Source organism: Pezoporus occidentalis, unplaced genomic scaffold, assembly GCF_034315485.1.
Source record: "Pezoporus occidentalis ecotype Australia unplaced genomic scaffold, CSIRO_AGI_Poc_V1 ctg16, whole genome shotgun sequence".
NCBI lineage: Eukaryota > Metazoa > Chordata > Aves > Psittaciformes > Psittacidae > Pezoporus > Pezoporus occidentalis.
In genome coordinates this window covers 4,392,181-4,413,601 of record NW_026913425.1, presented here as the reverse complement: position 1 = coordinate 4,413,601, position 21,421 = coordinate 4,392,181, and the positions used below count along the sequence as shown (strand labels likewise).

Below are 21,421 nucleotides of genomic sequence, written 5' to 3'. Positions count from 1 at the left end.
AGCAGCCTGACTTGCATGACTACAGGTTACAAAATTAACTTAAATTTGGTTCCCATATGCAGGTAAAAAAATGGCAAAACACAGGTGTTGGGTGTTTTATTCACTCAATATATTTGTAGTAATCTCTTTTACAAAGATAAAAGGACACAACCCTGTGACTGTTCCTTATATCTGCAACTAAGGTACTCCCTGCAGTTACAGCCTGCATTTCCCTTCATGTCTTTTACATACTCTGCAGGCTGCTTTATCTCTCAAGCAGCAGCCCATTGGTTAAGGCTTCTGGAAAAAACACAAATGCTGACAACGCATGCTTTTCTAGGGTCTGGTATAACATTTGCAAATACATGATTATTTTAAGATGCACATATTTTGTTCAATTCTATTTTGGTGTTTCAAAATCTTTAAGTGTTACCTTTGGGTACATTTCTAGAGCTGGGAGACCACAGGAATGCCAAATAACAGCTTCACTTGCTCCTCCCAAATAGACGGGGGAAAAAAATATTATCTCTTATTAGGGTGTTTTCTAAATAGATGAAGAAAATTAGTTAATGATGAAGTATAAGGTGTTCTGTGGGGGTTCCCTAGTGTTTGGGATGACAGAGCTGTGAAAAGGCTGGCCAGCTGTTAAACTTGCATTACTTGCCTTTGCTCTACACAAATTGGAGCCAGCTCTAACAGCGCTGTAACATAGCAAGTGATAGGATTATGGAACATAACTTACTGGGAACCAGTATTTGCGATCAAGAGTATTTATTTTCCATTGTTTTTACTTTGTTAACAGCAAAACTCAGTGTTTCTTCTGTAATAAAGTCATGCCATAAATAGGACCAACTTCTAAATGGACACCCCCACCCCTTTTTTCTTTATTGCTGTAAACAGAGCACTATACGGTTGAGGATGGGACACCATATCCTGGAATAAGTATTTTCAAAGAAAAGAGCCAGAATACTAGCTGCAAAGTTGACAAAATGTATTCCACTCTAGCTTTCATACAGGATTCATTCCAAACAGCTCTGGTTTCATGAGCAACATCAAAGGACAGAACAAAGTGCCTGTCCAAGGCATATGCCACTGGAGCTCACGAGTGGCACCACCTCTGCAGCGATCTTGCCAGAACAGATGTGAGGACTGCAAACCTAGGTCATGCACGGGTTTTAGGTTGTCCTGTATTTCTAGAGCATGCACTTACCCACTACAAGCAAGCTTTGGTACTGTTTATACAAAGCAGACCCGTGTATGACTGAGGTTTTCTGAATGTGTTCTCTCAATCAAGAGTAATGATCCTTCAGCTGGCCCTGTAACTGTAACGCTGTGGGACTGCACAAACAGAGCCTGGGAAACTTGGCTCAGAACAGCTCCTTAAGAGCAAGCCTTGCGTCGCTCCTTCTGCCCCCTCACCCAGCCAGGCCGCTCGGCCCCTTCCCGTTTCTCCGCTGGGTGCCGCCGCTCCCCGCTGCAGCGCACGGGGGGGCGGGCTCTGCCCGTCCCTCCCGGTGTCCGGGACCCGGCTCTCCTCCCGCTCCACGATGGGCGGTTCGGCTGCGGCGTGATGCGCCCCCTCTGCCGGCGCGGAGCGGAGCGGAGCGGCAGGAGGGCGCTCCATCCTCCCCTGCCGCCGGAGGGAGGCCCGGCCGCCCCGGGGCGGTTCTTCAGCAGCCCCAGCCTCCTGCCGGTTGCTACCCGCCGCGCATCGGCTGCGCTCGCGTCCTCCTGCGCTGGACGGACAGACGGACGGAGATCCTCGCAGCGCGGCCCCCCCCAGACCCGGTGGCCATGGGGCCGCGGGCGCTGCCCGCTCTGCTCTGCGCGCTGGCCGTCCTGTGCTGCCCGCCAGCCGCAGCCGCCGGCCACGGTGAGTCGCCGCCCCGCGCAGGGAGCTGCCGGGGAACGCGCCGGAGGGCAGGGGACGGCCGGGGAGGACCGGGTTAGGCCGCCGCGCCCCCACCCTCCCGTTCCAGGTGGGGGCCCCAGGGAAGCGGGAGCAGAGCGAGGAGCCCGGCCGGGCGGCGTTTGCCTTGGCAGCGGGGCCGGGGCCGCGCGGCTTGGCAGAGGGAAATACCCGAAAGGCAGGGCATCGCTGGCCTGGTCAGGGGTCTCCCGCTTTGCAGTTTAATTGGTACTTAGGAGCGATCTTGCTTCGGCGCTGTGGACCGCTGCGCTAGCTTGGTTCTCACAGCAGCGGCGAGGGAACAGGCCGAAATATGAAGCTGCCCTGAGTAAAGCAAAGTGAGGCAGATGCTTTTTGAGTAGTATATTTTGAATAAAGGACGTGTCACAGATCTAAAATACATAGATCTGTGATAAACGCAATGTCACGGATAAGGTTACTGATGGTGAAGAACGGTTTACAGTTGTCCCATGGCTAAGGAGGTGGCCAGGCAACAGCAAGTTACAATGGAAAGAAGTGACCAGCCTGGTGGGACATACTGGTGGGCTTCCTCAAAACAATGGCATTGCCTTTCGTTCACAACTTCAGGAGATGCACTGCCAGCTGAATCTGTAGGTAACACAAAGTCTGTAAGATCCACCAGCAAAAAGTAGTTCAGAGTATCCATCCCAGGCAGGTGACCTTCATTGATGCTCCACTAGAAATAGAACTAGTGGCAACAACAGTGCTCTAACTGGTGAGACCCTGGATCCTTCTAGGGTTGCAACAAAACAACACTTTAGGAAAATATGTTCAAATTGTTACATTACTCGTGTAATACAGTAACAAATTCTGTATAAACAGACCTGTGGGCTAAAGAAGGTTTTTTTTTTTAAAGACATCCAGTGTATATTTTTATAAAAGCAAATAATTGTTAACTGCCCTACAAAGTTGTGATTTACCTTGTTTATAAATATGCCTGGCATGCAATTCACATTCTGCTTGCGAGTAACTGATTTATGGGCCAGTGAGTAATTCAGATTCCAAATGTTTATCACTATCAGATTATATATAGGAGAGATAAGAGAAACCAACCTTTTGTTACAAGCCAGCAGTATGGGTGCAGCTGTCAGCAGTAATACCCAGAAATTATATTAATTGTTGTCCAGCAGCACAAATTTAATTGGTTTGAGTAGGAGCCTACTTTCTAGTTTTCCAGCTCACAAAGATATCCCCTGGGACATGAACACTGCTGGTGTGTAAACATCCTGTCCAGATTTGTGACTCTACAGAAATACTTTGACATCTTCTTCTGGAGATCAAGACTGCTTTTTATGGTTGGTTGAAGCCATTATATTTTTTGCTCTCTACTTCTCCTTTCCAAGAACAGTATGTGCAGTAGCACCTTGCATGTGAAAATAGACAGAAATTTATGACATAAGTCTGTGTAAAAGAAAAAAAGAAAAGGCAGTGTCAGGGTAAACAGAACATGCATATGCTGATCGTGAGATAAACAATATGTAATACTCAATAGAAAACAGCACAGTATAGATTGTTGAACAATCCAGACTTACTGAGCTTTCTACATCTTTTCTCTGTATCCTTGATGGAGAATCAGTGCAAAGACCACAGGCAGTAAAAGAAAAGTTCAGGCAATCTGAGTATCGTTCTATATAATTTCTGCCTCTCAAAGTCCCTACTGGAAGCAAAGAAAAGACTCCATGTGTATTGTTCAGTGTCCTGACTGCACACCATGAAGATAAAACCTTGGTGCTTTATCCCTTTTTTTCTTTCTTAGTTTCTTCGTCCTATTCGTTTGTACCTCTTTATAGTTTACAAGTAGATAGAGCTGTTTACTCTGTCATATCAGCCATGAGAGTACTGTTACGCATAACAATTGTAATCTACCCGGTTTGACCTCTTCCAAAAGGACTGGATGACAGCCTAGCAAAACCAGGATGACTGTCTGAATATTTATGATCATTATACAAGCTTTACCTCTGATTTTCTAACAGCTGATTTGTTTTATTAGAAATTACTTAAGCTGTAGTGAAGTATGTTGTAGACAAATGGTATCTACAGCTTTAAAACAGCTAGAAAAGAACATCTGACAGGTTCTGGTATAGTTGTGGCTCTGTCAGAGCAGTTTTAAAATCTTTCCTGTAGAGCTACTGTATTGGCTGCTTTGTACTATCCCAACTTACAGGTAATGCTTATTTCCCACTACTGACCTTAATGTTTACTGTCAAGTTCACTAGTATCTTTTTAGGTAATATGATATCATTTCACCCTCTTCCTTTCTGTGTATAAATCTCTGATCATCAGCTTTTTCAAATAAACACTAGCACAAAAGGAATTCAGAACCTCAGGGCAGTAACCATCTTCCTTTCCATTTCAAAAAGCATGAATTGCACTGGTATTTTTTCTAATAAGCAGATGCTGTGTCATACAAACAGGCATCTTTGCAAAAAAAAAAAGAACTGATCTGTGACTATCAGTCTTTTAAATTAAAATGAAATTGAATTTCACCAAGCAAGTTTAAATTCCCATTCTCTGTAGTATGACGCGGCAGAAAAACGGCAAGTTTGAGGTCTTGTTGTGTTTTTCCATAGAGATGGCTTCCAAGTGGTACTTCATGTCATTGAAGTTCAAGGTGGAGACATGGAGTGAGCAAGGGACACAGCATGGAGGTGCTGTTAACAGCATCAAGGTTGAGTTCAACTCTGAACTGAGGAAGTCTGCTTCTACAAATAACACATAGTTTTCACTAAGTTAAACCAGATAATTTCAACTAAACTAAAATTATTTATGATTTTTTTTTGTCCTGAACTGTTGTAATAGGGTTGTACTTACAGAAAAGTTTGATATTGAGTAATGCAGACTCTAAATCCTTTCATCTAAAAAAGCTGTAAATAAGGTAGCTCTAAGAATTCAGGATATAGTTAAAATTATTATCGATGTTCAAGTAATTATAAGCAATAGTTAAGACAGAGGTCACCAGTCAATAAAGGGGAACTAGCCCTATCATTTTTTCCCTTTAGCATATTGTCATACTGTTCTAAGTTAGGAGTCACTGACGAGAAGTGGGTCAGGTTACCACCAAGGACTTTCACATTAAGTTTCTTAACCTCAATCATAAAGGCTCAGTGACGCTGACTGGTTCGAAGTTCAGGTACATGGGGATATAAGAAGTGCTTGCTGGAAGCACCTCTGTTACCACATCATGCACAGATAATCTTGGCAGTAAAACAGAGCTTGTGCTGAACCTGAACTGCCAAACTAGGAGCTGATTCCCTGAGCCATCTGCCTGCTTGGACTAAATTTTTGAAGTAAGATTAAAGATTAAGGATCTATAGTTTTACATTTTACTAGTGTTCCTTTTTAGACAGCAGAATAGCCCCTTGTATAAATTGATTTAGTGCTCTGCTGTGCAAATACTTCTGTGCATTTGTGTTTCAGGAAAAGTACTAAATTGCTCCTGCTGCAGTCTATGCAACAGGCATCTGGGCTGAAATTCTCATCCAACATCCTTTTTCTGGCCTACGGTGGTGGTGGCAATCTAGTCACTTTGCATACAAAAACCATTACCTCAGACACTTCCCCTCTTTTGTCCGCCCTGCCCCCTGAATGCTGCTGTGACAACATGATAGGTACAGCACAGGAACTGTAAAAAATCCCCAAATTTCCCTACCACTCATCACTCCACGTTCAAGTTTGAATTTCACCAAAACTCAAGCTGGACTGGGCCCTTCCCACACAGCCTGCACACAGACGGAGGTAACTGCCTGCTTAAAGCTGCAGCCACTCCTCGTTTGCCCTCTGCCTCTTTCAGATGCATTTGTTCTCATCTGCATTAAAAAGTGTGAATTACTGTAGAAAAAACAATTGCTTGTAACAAGGTGAATCATGCGGATGTACTTTCAGCTCACTGATTTAAGCTAACACACCTTCATTTTTGTTTTAGTTGTCTAGGATTCAACAAAGGATCAGTTGCACAGCTATGCACCAGTGATTAAATAGTAGTAACTCTCACTTCTGTCTGCCCACAACATGTTTGAATTATTCTTCACCTAACTAGATTAAGCTGATGTGAAAAACAACTGTCTTCCAAAATAAGACTCCATGCAAACAACTTTTCTGAAATATGTCCAAAATAGATCTTTTGATTGATTGGGGTTTTTTGGTATTGTTTTGTGGGTTTTTTTGGTGTTGGTTGGGTATTTTTGTCCTTTTTTTTTTTTTTCCCAGAAATAAACCCATACCACACATTCAACACTTTGTAATGCCAAATTCCTAACCCGTTACAGCTACATTCAGAAAGCAGAGATACCCTGTCCTGGCACTTTCTTTTCTCAGACTCAGCCAACAACTATGCTGCAAAGACCGTGCTGTAGAGGGAACACTAGTGGCAGGTTTCAAAAGTGCTCTGACGGCACACTGGATATGTGCTGTGTGGTAGATTAGGTAGAACTTGGGAAGTGTTTCAATGCAGTCTTTGTACAAGCAAAAGGTTGAACCACATCTGCATTGAAAACTGCATGAAGATATCTGCCACCTGTCTTTATTGGCTGTCGTGTTGAGTAAGATGTCTCCAGAGCCCACAGAAATATTCAGTACTTGCTAGGTAGAGTCCCTCCCATAAAAGCTTCCAGGCCACGAGCCAGGAGGCAAAGGAGAACATCTTACCCAAACTTGTAACAGAAGTCAAAATAAAAAGGACTAACATCTGTGGGCAGTCTGCACTTCAAATCAGGAATTAACCTCATTGTTTTGTGTTGCTAATATATCTTAGCTTTTCTTTTTGAAAGATGTTTTTGTTTCCCCATAGGATGTAAATATTTGCTTATTAATCTTAATAATTTCTTATTTTTCAGCCTCCCTGTATAACAGCAGCACACTACAGATCAGAAGTTTTATGGTCTCCATTGTAAGTCACCAGGATGACCGCATACCTACTGAAGGTGATACTGAAAATGACTCGGAAGCTGGATCAGGAGCCACCAACCATACTAGATCATTCATACATGACCAGCGAATAGTGTCAGTGCAAACAGCAAGATACCTCACTAGTCCATGGCTGACGCGTTTTGTTCCTTCAGTTTACACCATAGTGCTTGTGCTGAGTCTCCCCCTGAACATTACAGCAATACTCGTGTTTCTGAAAAAAATGAAAATTGAAAAGCCAGCTGTGATATACATGCTGAATTTGGCACTTGCAGATGTCCTGTTTGTAAGCGTGCTTCCTTTTAAGATTGCTTATCACTTTTCTGGAAATGACTGGGCTTTTGGACCCAAAATGTGCCGTTTCATCACTGCTGCCTTTTACTGTAATATGTACTGTTCAATAATGCTTATGACAAGCATAAGCTTCGATCGCTTCTTAGCAGTGGTGTATCCCATGCAGTCTCTTGGGTGGCGTACATTAACACGTGCCTCACTGATTTGTCTCATCATATGGCTTGTAGCAATAAGTGGGGTTATACCTTTTCTCATTAGAGAGCAAACAATGGAAATACCGAAGTTAAATATAACTACTTGCCACGATGTGCTAAGAGAATCTGAACTTCATGGCTATTACCTCCACTTCTTCTCCATCTTCTCTTCTGTGTTTTTCGTAGTGCCATTTATAATCTCTACTGTCTGTTATGTGTGTATCATTCGATGTCTTAGTTCCTCTACTCTTGTTACAAAACAAAACAAGAAGACACGTGCCTTGCTCTTGTGTGTGGCTGTTTTTTCTGTTTTTGTTATTTGCTTTGGACCAACAAATATTCTCCTATTAATTCATTATGTCCATTTCTCTTATGACAACAGCTTAGAATATCTCTACTTTGCCTATCTACTCTGTGTTTGTATCAGCAGCATTAGCTGTTGCATTGACCCCTTCATTTACTACTATGCTTCTTCTCAGTATCAGAGACAACTTTTCAGTCTCTTCAATTGTAAAGAGACACTTGATCCTAACAGTTGTAACAGCAGTGGCCAGTCAATGTCTACCACTAGTAGAAGGGGTACGTGCTCTACTAATGTGAACAACAGTGCCTACAAGAAATTACTAGCAATTCATTGAGAAAACATGTCTTACACATGCTTAATTTTTAGGCAATTTCAGACACACACAAAAAAGAAGACTGCATTATATATTAAAAGTTTTTGTACAATACATAGTTCTGTGGATTTATTAAAGTAATGCACCATTCATATTATAACTCTGTATATGTACATGTATTCTATATATGTAAATAAGTTAACATAGACATAATTCCTCAATAATAGTTGTTGAATGTTTTTCAAATAAACCTTTTTTTCAGACAAATCCTTTGCATTGTTAGTCAGTTTCTTTCAGGCATTTTATGAAATCCCATTTTAGGATTTTTAACTGTATCAGGTTGATTAAATTCTTACTTATAGAACCTCTCCATCTATCCAGTACTTCCTGAAGAAAGTACAAATATCTTTCCAGGCTATGGGGTTTTTTTTCCCCTATTTCTTAATATTTTGGGAATAATCTTAGCATTATTTCGCATTTTGGACACTGAAACCTTTTTCCCCTGTTTTTATATATTCCACTGCAAAAGAGTCTGTGTGGTTTTAGGAACGTGGGCAACTGAAAACCAGCAATTAATTGGTGCAATGTGTCAGGGAAGATAATTTTCAGCAGCTAGAACTAGCTTTTCCTTTGGTGTATGCTGGGCATCTTGGCTATGAATGTGTTATTTTTCACAGTTAATTTAACAAAAAAAAAAAGTGACATTTTATTTCACAAGAAACTGGTGTTGAATGGGCCTCCAGAAAATATGTTGAAAAAGCTGTATTCATCATTCTGTTATGCAGTTTGCAAACCTGTGCTTAGGTGCACGTGATTAATCATCATGTATGAGTTTAGGACTCAGAAATATCCTTTGTCCCTGCCAAGTCTGGAAATTTTTTGTATTTTACATAGTGTCCACATCTACTAAAATAATCTGGTATAGAGCCCAGTAGCTAACTTCACTCTGTGTAGCATTCTTTTACTACAAGGGATGCTAAAGCCAAGAAACAGGAATTCTCTTCTGGAAATGAGCATGTAGGTAATAGAACTATACATGAAAATGGAAATCAGATTAAGAGGAAATCTGCTTAATGAAAATTTTGTCATAGGAATCTGCCAAGCAGTGCAACAATGGATAAAAGCTCTCTTCAGTCCAGCATAAGTGATAAGAAATGTAAACTTTCTGCATACAGTCTGACAGAAACTTCTTTCTAACCATGACCTCTTGTCAGATTGTGTCTGTTCCTTAATGGACTTGAACATAATTAAGTATTGCATTACCACAGTCTCTCTAGATATTTGTTCTCAGGTATGCCACTTCCTAAGTACATGAGTGCTAAAAATATATGTGTATGTAGTTTGTAAGGCTAAACCCCCACAAATAAGACATATTGAGTTACATTCGCATTTAATATGTTAGGGGAAGTTTCAGTTTTCAGTAAAATCTTAAGAATTTTAAGATTTGCTTCTTGCTGGCAGAAAAAAAAATACAGCTGTGCCTCCTGTAATTACAGGCTTGAAGACTGCTTTTTAGACCTCTTAGATAGTTGGGATTTGTTTTAATGTCATGGTATTTTGGTTCACAATAATGGTTTATTTTTAGGTAGCAAAAAAAGATATTATAGTCTGCTTTGCAAGGAGCAGTACTACATGCTGGGAGAGAGTATGTAGAAAACAGCTCAGCAATCAGCGATTATTTACTTCATTTTGCTTTGTGGTTGGGTAGTTTCACTTGTAACCTCCATGTGCTCAAGAACATTTCCAAGTGAGCAACTTCTTCCTACCTTGCAGGGTGAAAAAATGAGAGGGGTGAACACAACTGTTTATTCGTATGGCTAAGAGCATCAAAAAAGATCTTGAATAAGAGTGACTAAGAAAGATTTTAGGCATGGTTGTAAGCCAGTATCCCAGCTCTTACACACATACTGCTGAAGCTGAGTTTCCTGATGATTTGGGCTTGCACAACAATGAGAAGAAAAACAGGAAACGCAATTCCAGCACAGATACCTTAAGTAAAAAGGGTACATAAGTAGGCTTCTTAGAATCATAGAATCATAGAATAGTTAGGGTTGGAAAGGACCTTATGATCAAGTTCCGACCCCACTGCTATGGACAGGGACACCTCACACTAAACCATCTCACCCAAGGTTTGTCCAGCCTGGCCTTGAACACTGCCAGGGATGGAGCATTCACAACCTCAATGGACAACCCATTCCAGTGCCTCACCACCCTTACAATAAAGAACTTCTTCCTTATGTCCAATCTAAACTTCCCCTGTTTAAGTTTTAACCCGTTACCCCTTGTCCTGTCACTACAGTTTCTAATGAAGAGTCCCTCTCCAGCATCCTTATAGGCCCCCTTCAGATACTGCTATGAGATCTCCACACAGCCTTCTCTTCTCCAGGATGAACAGCCCCAACTTTCTCAGCCTCTCTTCATACGGGAGGTGCTCCAGTCCCCTGATCATCCTCATGGCCCTTCTCTGGACTTGTTCCAACAGTTCCATGTCCTTTTTATGTTGAGGACACCAGAACTGTACACAGTACTCCAAGTGAGGTCTCGCAAGAGCAGAGGGGCAGGATCACCTCCTTCAACCTGATGGTCACGCTCCTTTTGATGCAGTCCAGGATACGGTTGGCTTTCTGGGCTGCAAGTGCAGACTGCAGCCGGCTCATGTTCATTTTCTCATCAACCAGCACCCACAAGTCCTTCTCCGCAGGGCTGCTCTGAATCTCTTCTCTGCCCAACCTGTAGCTGTGCCTGGGATTGCCCCAACCCAGGTGTAGGACCTTGCACTTGGCATGGTTAAACTTCATGAGGTTGGCATCAGCCCACCTCACAAGCGTGTCAAGGTCCCTCTGGATGGCATTCCTTCCCTCCAGCGTATCAACCGAACCACACAGCTTGGTGTCATAGGCAAATTTGCTGAGGGCGCACTCAATCCCACTGTCTATGTCAGCGACAAAGATGTTGAACAAGATCGGTCCCAACACCGATCCCTGAGGGACACCACTTGTTACTGGTCTCCAGCCGGATACTGAGCCATTGACCACAACTCTTTGTGTGCGGCCATCCAGCCAGTTCTTTATCCACTGAGTGGTCCATCCATCAAATTGATGTCTCTCCAATTTAGAGACAAGGATGTCGTGTGGGACAGTGTCAAACGCTTTACACAAGTTCAGGTAGATGACATCAACTGCTCTACCCCTGTCCATCAGTTCTGTAGCATCATCACAGAAGGCCACCAACTTGGTAAGGCAGGATTTCCCCTTAGTGAAGCCATGCTGGCTGTCACCAAGCACCTTGTTGTTTTTCATATGCCTTAGCATGCCTTCCAGGAGAATCTGCTCTAAGATTTTGCCGGGCACAGAGGTGAGATTGACTGATCTGTTATTCCCTGGGTCATCCATTTTCCCCTTCTTGAAAATGGGGGTTATATTTCCCTTTGTTCCAGTCGTCGGGAACTTCACCTGACTGCCATGATTTTTCAAATATGATGAACAGTGGCTTAGCAGCTTCATTTGCCAGCTCCTTCAGGACCTGCAGATGGATTTCATCAGGTCCCATGGAACTGTGCACATTCAGGTTCTTAAGATGGTCTCGAACCAGATCCTCTCCTTGGTAGTTACTTCTTGGTAACTAGCTAAAATGCTAGTTTTTCCAAAGTTGCCTTTGAAAAGTGTTTTCATGTTGCTTAAGCATTCTTGAAAATGCATCATTTGACAGGCTTGAGCAGTTAGCCCACACAAACCTCATGAACTTCAACAAGGTCAAATGCAAGGTCCTGCACCTGGATCCAAGCAGCCGCCAGTGTCTATACTGCCTGGGGGATAAAGAGATTGAGAGCAATCCTGTGGAGAAGTGTGGGGGTACTGTTGGATGAAAAACTGGGCATAAGCCAAGAAATGTACGCTCAGAGCCCAAAAAGCCAACCATATGCTGGGCTGCATCAAAAGGAGTGTGTCCAGCAGGTCAAGGAAGGTGATTCTCCCCCTCTTCTCTGATCTCATGAAACCCCACCTGCAGTACTGCATTCAAGTCTGGAGCTCCTAATAGAAGAGGAATGTGGACCTGCTTGTGTGACTCCAGAGGAGGGTTACAAAGACGATCAGAGAGCTGGAACACCTCTCCTATGAGAGAGTTAGAATCACAGAATTACAGAATGGCTTGGGTTGGAAGGGACCTTAAAGATCCTCTAGTTCCAGCCCCCTGAAGCCTTTGGGGAGACTTTATTGCGGCCTTTCATTACTTTTAGTGGTTGGACTAGGTGACTTTTAAAGGTCTGTTCCAACCCAAACCATTTAGTGATACATGCATAGGCATCCTACTCTTAATGAATTAAGCATTTACGTGTAAGTTAGTTGGAACAGGCTACAGTTCTCACTGTCTGCTTTTGCTGCTGTATTTGATGCCAAGAAGAAAGGCAGGACCTGCTCAAGCAGCAGCAGTTTATGGAGCCAACCTCAGGCACAAACAGCATTTGCAAAACAGGTTATAAGAACTGTTGAGCATGGCCACGCAGCAAAGCACAGTGTGGTAGCCTTTTGAGGAAACTAAACCAGAAAGGTACCACAATTTAGACTGACATGCTTAAGCTAACAGGAAAAGCTAACCATCTCCGTATGCTTGATGCACCCTTGCACTGCTAGCTTGGAAAGAAAATGGACAGCTTGTTTCAGGGGAAATGGAGGGAGTGAAATCTGACCAAAAAGAAATTAAGCCCACTGATGTTACGTGCTGCTTCACCCATACACTAATAAAATTATACCAGATAACATTTGGAGATGAGGAGTGTTAGTGCCAGGCACTAAACATGCATAAGAAAGCTTGTTAATGTTCCAGATATGCCAGCTTCATGTTGTCTCAATATTGGCAGGTGCAAGATTTGTGATCAGCATGGCTTCCATTGCTCAAATAGTGGCTGTCATTGGTATAACTTATTTCACAGGGGAAGATTTGCTTAGGTTAGCATGGCAAGGATTTTGCAGGGGTTGGTGTGCTCACACTAGAAGCATTTATCATGCTTCTTACATCCTGCTCCCTGCAGCTTGACTGCAGAGTATGGTCTGCTAGCTGTTAGCTCTGTTTCCCTATTTATTGAATCGTAGCCAGAAATGTGAATACGGCTGCAAGTGTGTTCACAAAGTTTTGCATGAGGTAAACTGGATCAGGCCACTGGATCTCTCCCCACTTGAGATGGGATCCAGAAATTTAAAGAGTATGAGCCAGCTAGTAGATCACCAGCTGTGGCTTCACACTGGAGCTCTGCAAGAGCTGGGGGAGCAAACAGAAAGGCCTGGTGTGCTGGTTGCAATAGTTAAATAAATTCCTAGATAAGGAATTTTTTTAATTGATCATTTTCGTGGTTTTTGATCTTATCACAGTTTGATCTTTCAACATGCTGAGCAAATTAAAAAGTGAATCATCCCTCTCATGTGGTTAAAATTAGTGACCCACCTAAGTTCTTTTTCATGGCATTTTGCAAGTGCTATAGAAATGGTTTAGTGACACCTAATACAGCTGGAGAAGCCGACCAAATAATGTGCTATAATCCAAGTCAACACTAGAGAGCATTAAAATAACTAGGTTTGGCTGTTGTAATTTGGCTTCTTGGGAAGGACTATTAGAAACCAAATCTGAACACCACGCTGGATTGCAAACTACCGATTAGCCCTCTAAACAAACATGTGAATTTGTAAAGGTGAAAAGCTATGGGAATTGTATTGGAAAAGTGAGTGACTTTATTTTAAACAGAACTTGTTAAAAGTTTCAGCAAAGTTTTGCAGAATATGTTTCCTTATCTTTGGGCTACCAACCTTGTAATAGTGGTGCTTGTAGTGCCACAAATAAACCTCTCTCCTCAAAAGAAGGCCTGACATTTAAAGCATGGCACTAAGCTCAAATGCAGTCCATTAAAGTCTGAGCTGATAAAGTCAACCAACAATGAAAATCTGGTTTGGTGTTCCCTTACCAAGGGGAACACGGATGATAAAAACGGATAACATTGAGTCAAATTCATCCATAGTAAGCCTGAGAAAGTCATTGTCCTTGCCTTTGATCAGTTTTGGGTTTTGTGCTAGGAATTTAGGGTCTTTGTGGTTTTGTTTTTCACACTGCACTATTATATACTAGAGGCAGCAATCACTGGGAAGTCCTCACATGTGTTTTTTCATTTTGGTGGATGGGGCAGCACGCGCCGCAGGCAGTGGTGAAGGTCATGCCACAGGGCCTGGGCACAGGGCTCTTCCAGCTTATACACCCACGGGGCTCACAGCCTGTTCACACTAACTTGCTGTATTTTTCCCATCAACTCATCTAGAGGTGGCAGGCAGGACACTGCTGCTTCCCTCAGAAGCTTGAAAACAGAGAAGGAGAATGGACTTGTACAGCCAGATTGTCGATAAATATTTGATCACTACTGTCTCTCTATAGTGGTTTTCTGTTTGTTTGTCTGTTTTACATATGTGTTTAAATCTTTTCCTTTTTGGCTTATAAACAGGAAAGAGCAGTCACTATCAGCAATAGCTAAGCAGGTTAGGATCCTAAGACCAAACATTTCAAATCTGTTTCAGCCAGCCACTTAAGTCCACCTGCTCAGTTTATACCTAGTGGGTGTGGAGCCTCCCTTGAACCCTTTGTACCTGCTAGAAGGGGATAGAGTGGTACAGAAGCCACCATTTCATTGATGGGAAATGATGCTGCCTAACACATGCTGTGGGAATCTGCTTCCTTTCCCTCAGAATTGCACTTAACTGGAAACAGGCATCCAGCTCCAGAGGGTCCATTTTGTCACTGCTACCTCTAACTATAATGTCCTATTTACTGAAACTCCCTAAACACTGGGTGTTTCTTGTCCAAGACAATATTCCACAGAGTCCTCCTCACAATATATACACCAAGGGGCCTTGGGGATCTACTTTCAAATCACACCAGTTTTACTGTCAGTTATTCTTGAATCACTACAACTTAACACACTGATTTGAGTGTTTATTTTGGATGTGGTCACTCCTCTGGCTTTCTTCTTCTGTTTTCAATTTTATAACAAACAATTTTTGCTGCCTAGCCCAATCTCTCATCAACACTGTTGCAAAACCAAATAGAAGATGATGTGTTCTTGCCTGCAGCAAACTCATGGATTTGTAAAGTGATACCACTGACATCTGACACATTTTCCAGGAACCATAAAATGCAAGAAATCTGCTAAGCACGTTCAAAAATTGGGTCAGGTAAATAACCAGAACAGTTGCATTGTGTGTATGTGGATAAAGGTTTACAATCACCTAAAGAACAAAATATTGAGAACCCAGTCCCAGATGGTGAAGAGCAGAAAGGAGGGAGAAAACTTTGGTACCCATTCTTTATATTGTTTTATCTGCCTGATCAAGTGCTAATAAATTTCCCTCCTTTGGAATAAATCCAATAATATTTTTCTTGCATGTTTTTCCTATATGTCATTTAAGGAATAAACCTGTATACCAGTGCCACTTGTAGAATTTATTTCAATATATTTTCACACATTTTTTTTGTCTCCACTGAATCTAAGAGGTACATGCAATTCTACCCAACAAAAACTATAATACATCCAGTTAGTTAACACAGTTTTCATGTCAGAGGAAATAACATATATGCTGAACATTTCTGCTTTCTATCACTCAAACACAAGCTAGGGGTGACCAAGAAAATACTACTCCCATCACTGAAAATTATGTTTACAGAAGCTCTGAAACTCAGCTCAGATATCTCACTTTACTTTGACCTTTTTTCTTTTTCTATTTTTATTTGCATACTGTCTTTAGTAAAATTTTTTGAAAGGAGGAACTTACAGCACTTCACTCACTAGACGAAATATATTTGTAAATTTGCTCAGAACTCATGGATATTTTTCATTAGGCAGTTAAAACAGTTCTAAGCCTTATATATGTGCATGGGAGATGGTGAAAATTCTTTCAAAATTATATTTACAATGTTAAAACTGTTTAAGACAGTCTTTAATATCAAGACAGGCTGTTCTAAAGATGTATCTTTCATTAGCCCAACTGCTACACTGTGGGGGGGAGGTGGGGTGATGAAGATAATGTTTTGGGTACTTTAAACCAGTCTGGGTAGTTTTCCAGGGTTGTATGTTTTTATCTTAGTTTCTAAACTAAGATCAGTGGTGCAGCAGACTCTCTACACAATAGAACTGACACGTTCTGTTAAAGCAGTGAAAGTATTTCCTAACTTGAAAATAAGTCATCAAGAGCTGTTGCTATTTAGAGAAAAATATTTGATTTTTGCTCAATCACAGTACCTCCTGTTTGTGCTCTAATGAAACGAGATGGGCTGTTGGGTTTTTATCTTTTCCTCACCCTGTCTTACTGGACTAGCACATAAAAACCAAATTGAGCAAAGAGCAGCAACAAGGAGAAGCCACTTCTCCATTCAGTATTATTTTTTGACACTGGGGGTAAACTGAGGTCTGTAGAAACGTTGCCAAGAGACAGGGTTACAGTTCTCTTATGAGTATATGGGAACCTCTACAGAGATATTAACAGTGTCTTCTTCTAAACTTTTTCGTGCTTAGGTGCTCAAGGGAGAGAGCTGTAGTAACAGGATAGTGATACTGGAATCTAAATGGGATTTTGTATTTTCTTGAATTGATGTGATTTTCAGTGCCATTAAAGAAAGGCCAATCTATTTGTGAAAAACTAGTGAGATGCTTCTCAGCAGGGCATGCAAACAATTTGCAGCAATGTTGAGAGCTTTGTGCACCCAGCTCAGCACCCATCATCTCCCCAGGCTTCTGCTGGTGACAAACAGCCCCCAAGCCCCTTAGGGATAGCTGGGCTGGCAGTGGGTGCCTCTACAGCTGTGGCTTGGCTGTCCCGACCCTCCAATTACCCAGCTGCCCCACTCTTATCAGCAGAGTTGCACATCCAAACCGAGGAGGAGGAGGAGCAGCAGGCAGGATGAAGGCAGCCTTTACCTTGCTCCATCCCCATGGCTGAAGCTCAGTACCTCAGCCTGGGCTCGTGCATGCAGCAGCGTACAAGGTCCAGGGTGTGCAGCAGGCAAGCCTGTGCCTCACGTCTTTGTGCTCTAGCCCCAAGCACAGGAACAGCCATGCCTGAGCGTGCTTGGGCCAGGCAGAGTCGGGCTTCTTCTAGCATATGAAGGGCAAGGATTTTTAAGCTCCCATTAACAGATGTCATGTTTTAAACCCAGCCAGACAGCTCATTCACTCGCTCCCCCCTTCTTTCCCTCCCCCTACTCCCAGAGGGATGGAGAGGGGAATCAAAAGAATGCATCTCCCATGGGTTGAGGTAAGAACAGTTTAGTAACTAAGGCATAACACAAATCACTGCTGCTACCACTGATAATAATGATAAAAGAAATAACAAAGGAAGAGAATACAACACCTCACCACCCACCGACAGATAACTCGCCCCCCCCAGCCTGACTAAGCACTGACCGATACCTTGTCCAACCCTGCAGTCCCTATCCCTTCTGGCTAACTTTCAGTTACCTCCTGGGCATGACATGCTGTGGTATGGAATACCTCTTTGGCTAGCTTGGGTCAGGTGTCCTGTCTCTGCTTCCTCCCAGCTTCCCTCCTCCCTGGCAGAGCACGAGGCTCAGAAAGTCCTTGGTCAGACTAAAACATCGGTGTTATCAGCTCTGTTCCCAGGCGGAAACTCAAAACACAGGGCTGCACCAGCTACTAAGAAGGAGAAAAAAAGACTGCTACTGCTGAACCCAGGACAATAGACAAGTGCCAGCCTCACCTGTGCAACAAGCGAGGCACAGCTCTTGAGTTTCATAATACTTCATTAAGATTTAGCCACCTCTGGGGAGAGGAAACAGGACTTAGCTTGATGAGACAGCAAATGAACTTCTGCCTAAAAGCATGTGGGTTTTGCGCATGTGAATGGCCTTGGATAGGCTAATTCAGGACTTTCCTTTGACTGAAGAATATCCTGTCCTGATCACAGTGCCAAAGGAAAAAGCCTAGCTGCCTCCAGCTTTCCTTCAGCGTCTCCTCTTATGGTGTGAGCAATGTACAAGCAGCCCACATTTACTCCTCTCTTAACAAGAACAACCTGCATCAGACCTTGCAGTGGGGAAGAGGAGGAAGGAACTATGTGAGCAGCATGGGACCAGGGAGCTAAGGATATATATAAAGCTAAGGTTATATATAAATATACCCCCATTTTCAAGAAGGGGAAAATGGATGACCCAGAAACTACAGAGCAGTCAGTCTCACCTCTGTGCCTGGCAAAATCTTAGAGCAGATTCTCCTGGAAGGCATGCTAAGGCACATGAAAAACAACAAGGTGCTTGGTGACAGCCAGCATGGCTTCACTAAGGGGAAATCCTGCCTGTCCAAGTTGGTGGCCTTCTGTGATGATGCTACAGAACTGATGGACAGGGGTAGAGCAGTTGATGTCATCTACCTGGACTTATGCAAAGCATTTGACGCTGTTCCCCATGACATCCTTGTCTCTAAATTGGAGAGACATCAATTTGATGGATGGACCACTCGCTGAATAAAGAACTGGCTGGATGGCCGCACACAAAGAGTTGTCATCAATGGCTCAATGTCCAGCTGGAGACCAGTAATGAGTGGTGTCTCTCAGGGATCAGCGTTGGGACTGGTCTTGTTTAACATCTTTGTTGGTGACATGGACAGTGGGATTGAGTGAGCCCTCAGCAAGTTTGCCGATGACACCAAGCTGTGTGGTTCGGTTGATACGCTGGAGGGAAGGAATGCCATCCAGAGGGACCTCGACATGCTTGTGAGGTGGGCTGATGCCAACCTCATGAAGTTTAACCATGCCAAGTGCACGGTCCTACACCTGGGTTGGGGCAATCCCAGGCACAGCTACAGGTTGGGCAGAGAAGAGATTCAGAGCAGCCCTGCGGAGAAGGACATGGGGCACATGAGAAACTTAACATGAGCCGGCTGCAGTGTGCGCTCACAGCCCAGAAAGCCAACCGTATCCTGGGCTGCATCAAAAGGAGTGTGGCCAGCAGGTCGAAGGAGGTGATCCTGCCCCTCTACTCTTGTGAGACCTCACTTGGAGTATTGTGTGCAGTTCTGGTGTCCTCAACATAAAAAGGACATGGAACTGTTGGAACAAGTCCAGAGGAGGGCCACGAGGATGATCAGGGGACTGGAGCACCTCCCTTATGAAGATAGGCTGAGAAGTTGGGGCTGTTCAGCTTGGAGAAGAGAAGGCTGCATGGAGACCTCATAGCAACCTTCCAGTATCTGAAGGGGGCCTATAGGGGTGCTAGGGAGTGACTCTTCGTTAGAGACTGTAGCGATAGGACAAGAGGTAACGGGTTAAAACTTAAACAGGGGAAGTTTAGATTGGATATAAGGAAGAAGTTCTTTACTGTAAGGGTGGTGAGGCACTGGAATGGGTTGTCCATTGAGGTTGTGAATGCTCCATCCCTGGCAGTGTTCAAGGCAGGGCTGGACAAAGCCTTGGGTGAGATGGTTTAGTGTGAGGTGTCCCTGCCCATGGCAGGGGGGGGTGGAACTAGATGATCTTAAGGTCCTTTCCAACCCTAACTATTCTATGATTCTACGGCATCAGCCTTAGCTTATTGAACTCGAACAGCCTCTCCACTAACCTGGGGCCTGTGAACACAGGGCTACAGAACCATCTTACCAAATGCTGCTGTTCCGCAAGTCACTCTGGAATGTGTGCAAGATGGGAACCCACACTGACAGCCCCATATGCAGTATGCATGGGTATGTTTATGTGTGTGCAGGTATGTGCATTAGTCACTTATCAGAGATTTGTTTTAATCCATTGCTGTAACTGTGACAGCAGCACTATCAAGCAGACATTTACTGTATTCCTTTCTTAAATACAGAAATCAGATGTTTTACAAGCCATAACCAGATGATCATTTTTCATAATAACACTGATAAAGACATCCAGCCCCACAGACTAAACTCAGGGCTTCTCTAGAAAACCATGAGTTACATTCTGCAGCAGTAAGACTGCACACAACAAAGGAAGAAATTTTTAAGGATAATCTTCCATTATAGTTCACTTGGAACACTATCACATGAAGAAATATCTGGAGCTCAGATTTCTAAGCAAAGTTGAACTATCATGTGTGAGGATCCTTGCAGGTGGTGATAGCTCCTTAAACTCATCAAACAAGTGCTTTGTGACAGAAATAGGGACAAACAGCATTGCTATTTTTTGTGTAAGAGTTTGCTTACAGCTTTTTGTACTTGTTTGTTGTATTGGACAAGAACCTACTATAACTGTAATATGTTTTGACTGAAGCATAGTAAGGACAGCTTGATTTGTGTATATGACCATGACAACTTGTTATCACAGCCCCATATTTATAACCAATTTTCAGCATACAGTAGATTTGCTGCTTATTCTAAGACCCTATTGAATGTTGTGTGCTGTGAGCAGTTCATCTGGAAAGGTACAAAAGATAAAGTTCACTGTTTACTGTGGCAATTCTGCTCATTGCACTAACGATTTTAATTTCACAGACATTGAAGGCATTAGCTATAGAATTAGCAGGGCTCTCTTTCTCTCCACAGAGTTCCTGCTGTTGTGTATTTGATGTTCAACCCAGAAAAGATTTTTAGGCTTTGTTGTTGAGGTTTCTGTTAGAGCCACCACCAACACATTTTGCACATATCTTGGTTTTGTTGTCATGGGCTTGTGTATAGGTTGTAGCAATCAGTTCTATAAAGAGTAACTGTTTCTTTAATTAGAAGCAAGTTGTTACACCCTGTAATACCAGTGAGATTAACTTTAACACAGACCAGCCTTGCCAAGTGTGGCAGAAATGCTCCTGTTAACAGCTACTTTAAAATTCACCGTCAGGTTGAAAGCATGACTTCATAACCATCCAAACACTAAACTGTTTTGCAGATTACTTCCTTCCACATGCTATCCTTGGCGTGATTCTTGTCACTATATAGACTCCAAAAATAAGCTGGCCTGCGAAAAGTTGAAAGTGGAGAAACACTCTCTACAAATTCATAAATTTATCAGTTGATCTAAATCAAGGATATGGTAATCATTAAGAACAGTGAGACTGCCACACTTTCACTAGCTTTCACTCTTGGATTCAAGGGATTTTCCCTTCTTTTCCCCAGTCTTTGGCAGGACTGCAGAGCCTTTTATCTGCCGAAAGCCTGCTCTGCTTCTAATCATGTGCTGAAGTACAGGTCTTAAGGGTTTCTCAATTGGTACCACAAATAGACTATCCTCCTACTTAAATGCACATACAAAATAAGTGTCTTACTCAGACTACTGTGTAATGGCAGTCTTCTAGCGAGCCAGAAAAGCTGTCACTTACACGTTTGGTAACACAACAAACTTTACAACTGTGAAAACCTTATCCTCCAATAAATGCTTATTCAGCCCAGTTCTACCAGTGTTGATTCCTGGTTCTGGAGCACAGCTGGTTTAGAAATGTATAATTGCCTACATGACAAAAATGGATTCATAGCTAGATATGTGCTTTAAGCAGTGCCAGGAGTTACTCAGTCC

At 42.9% G+C, this 21,421-nt stretch overlaps 1 protein-coding gene and 1 long non-coding RNA gene across 3 annotated transcripts in view; one reads left to right on the top strand and one right to left on the bottom strand.

The window, feature by feature from the left end:
* Positions 1-21,421, bottom strand: part of LOC134160439 (uncharacterized) — a 456,110-nt gene that overhangs the window by 291,368 nt on the left and 143,321 nt on the right. The window lies entirely within an intron of this gene.
* Positions 1,672-7,980, top strand: F2R (coagulation factor II thrombin receptor). 2 transcript variants are annotated; one of them, XM_062612361.1, is made up of 2 exons: positions 1,672-1,852; positions 6,742-7,980. In XM_062612361.1, exons 1-2 carry the CDS (start codon positions 1,774-1,776, stop codon positions 7,935-7,937), a joined length of 1,275 nt encoding a protein of 424 aa, XP_062468345.1. In that variant the 5' UTR covers positions 1,672-1,773; the 3' UTR covers positions 7,938-7,980. The 2 variants fall into 2 exon arrangements, with proteins under 2 accessions (XP_062468345.1, XP_062468346.1); XM_062612362.1 differs by lacking the exon at positions 1,672-1,852 and adding an exon at positions 5,502-6,491.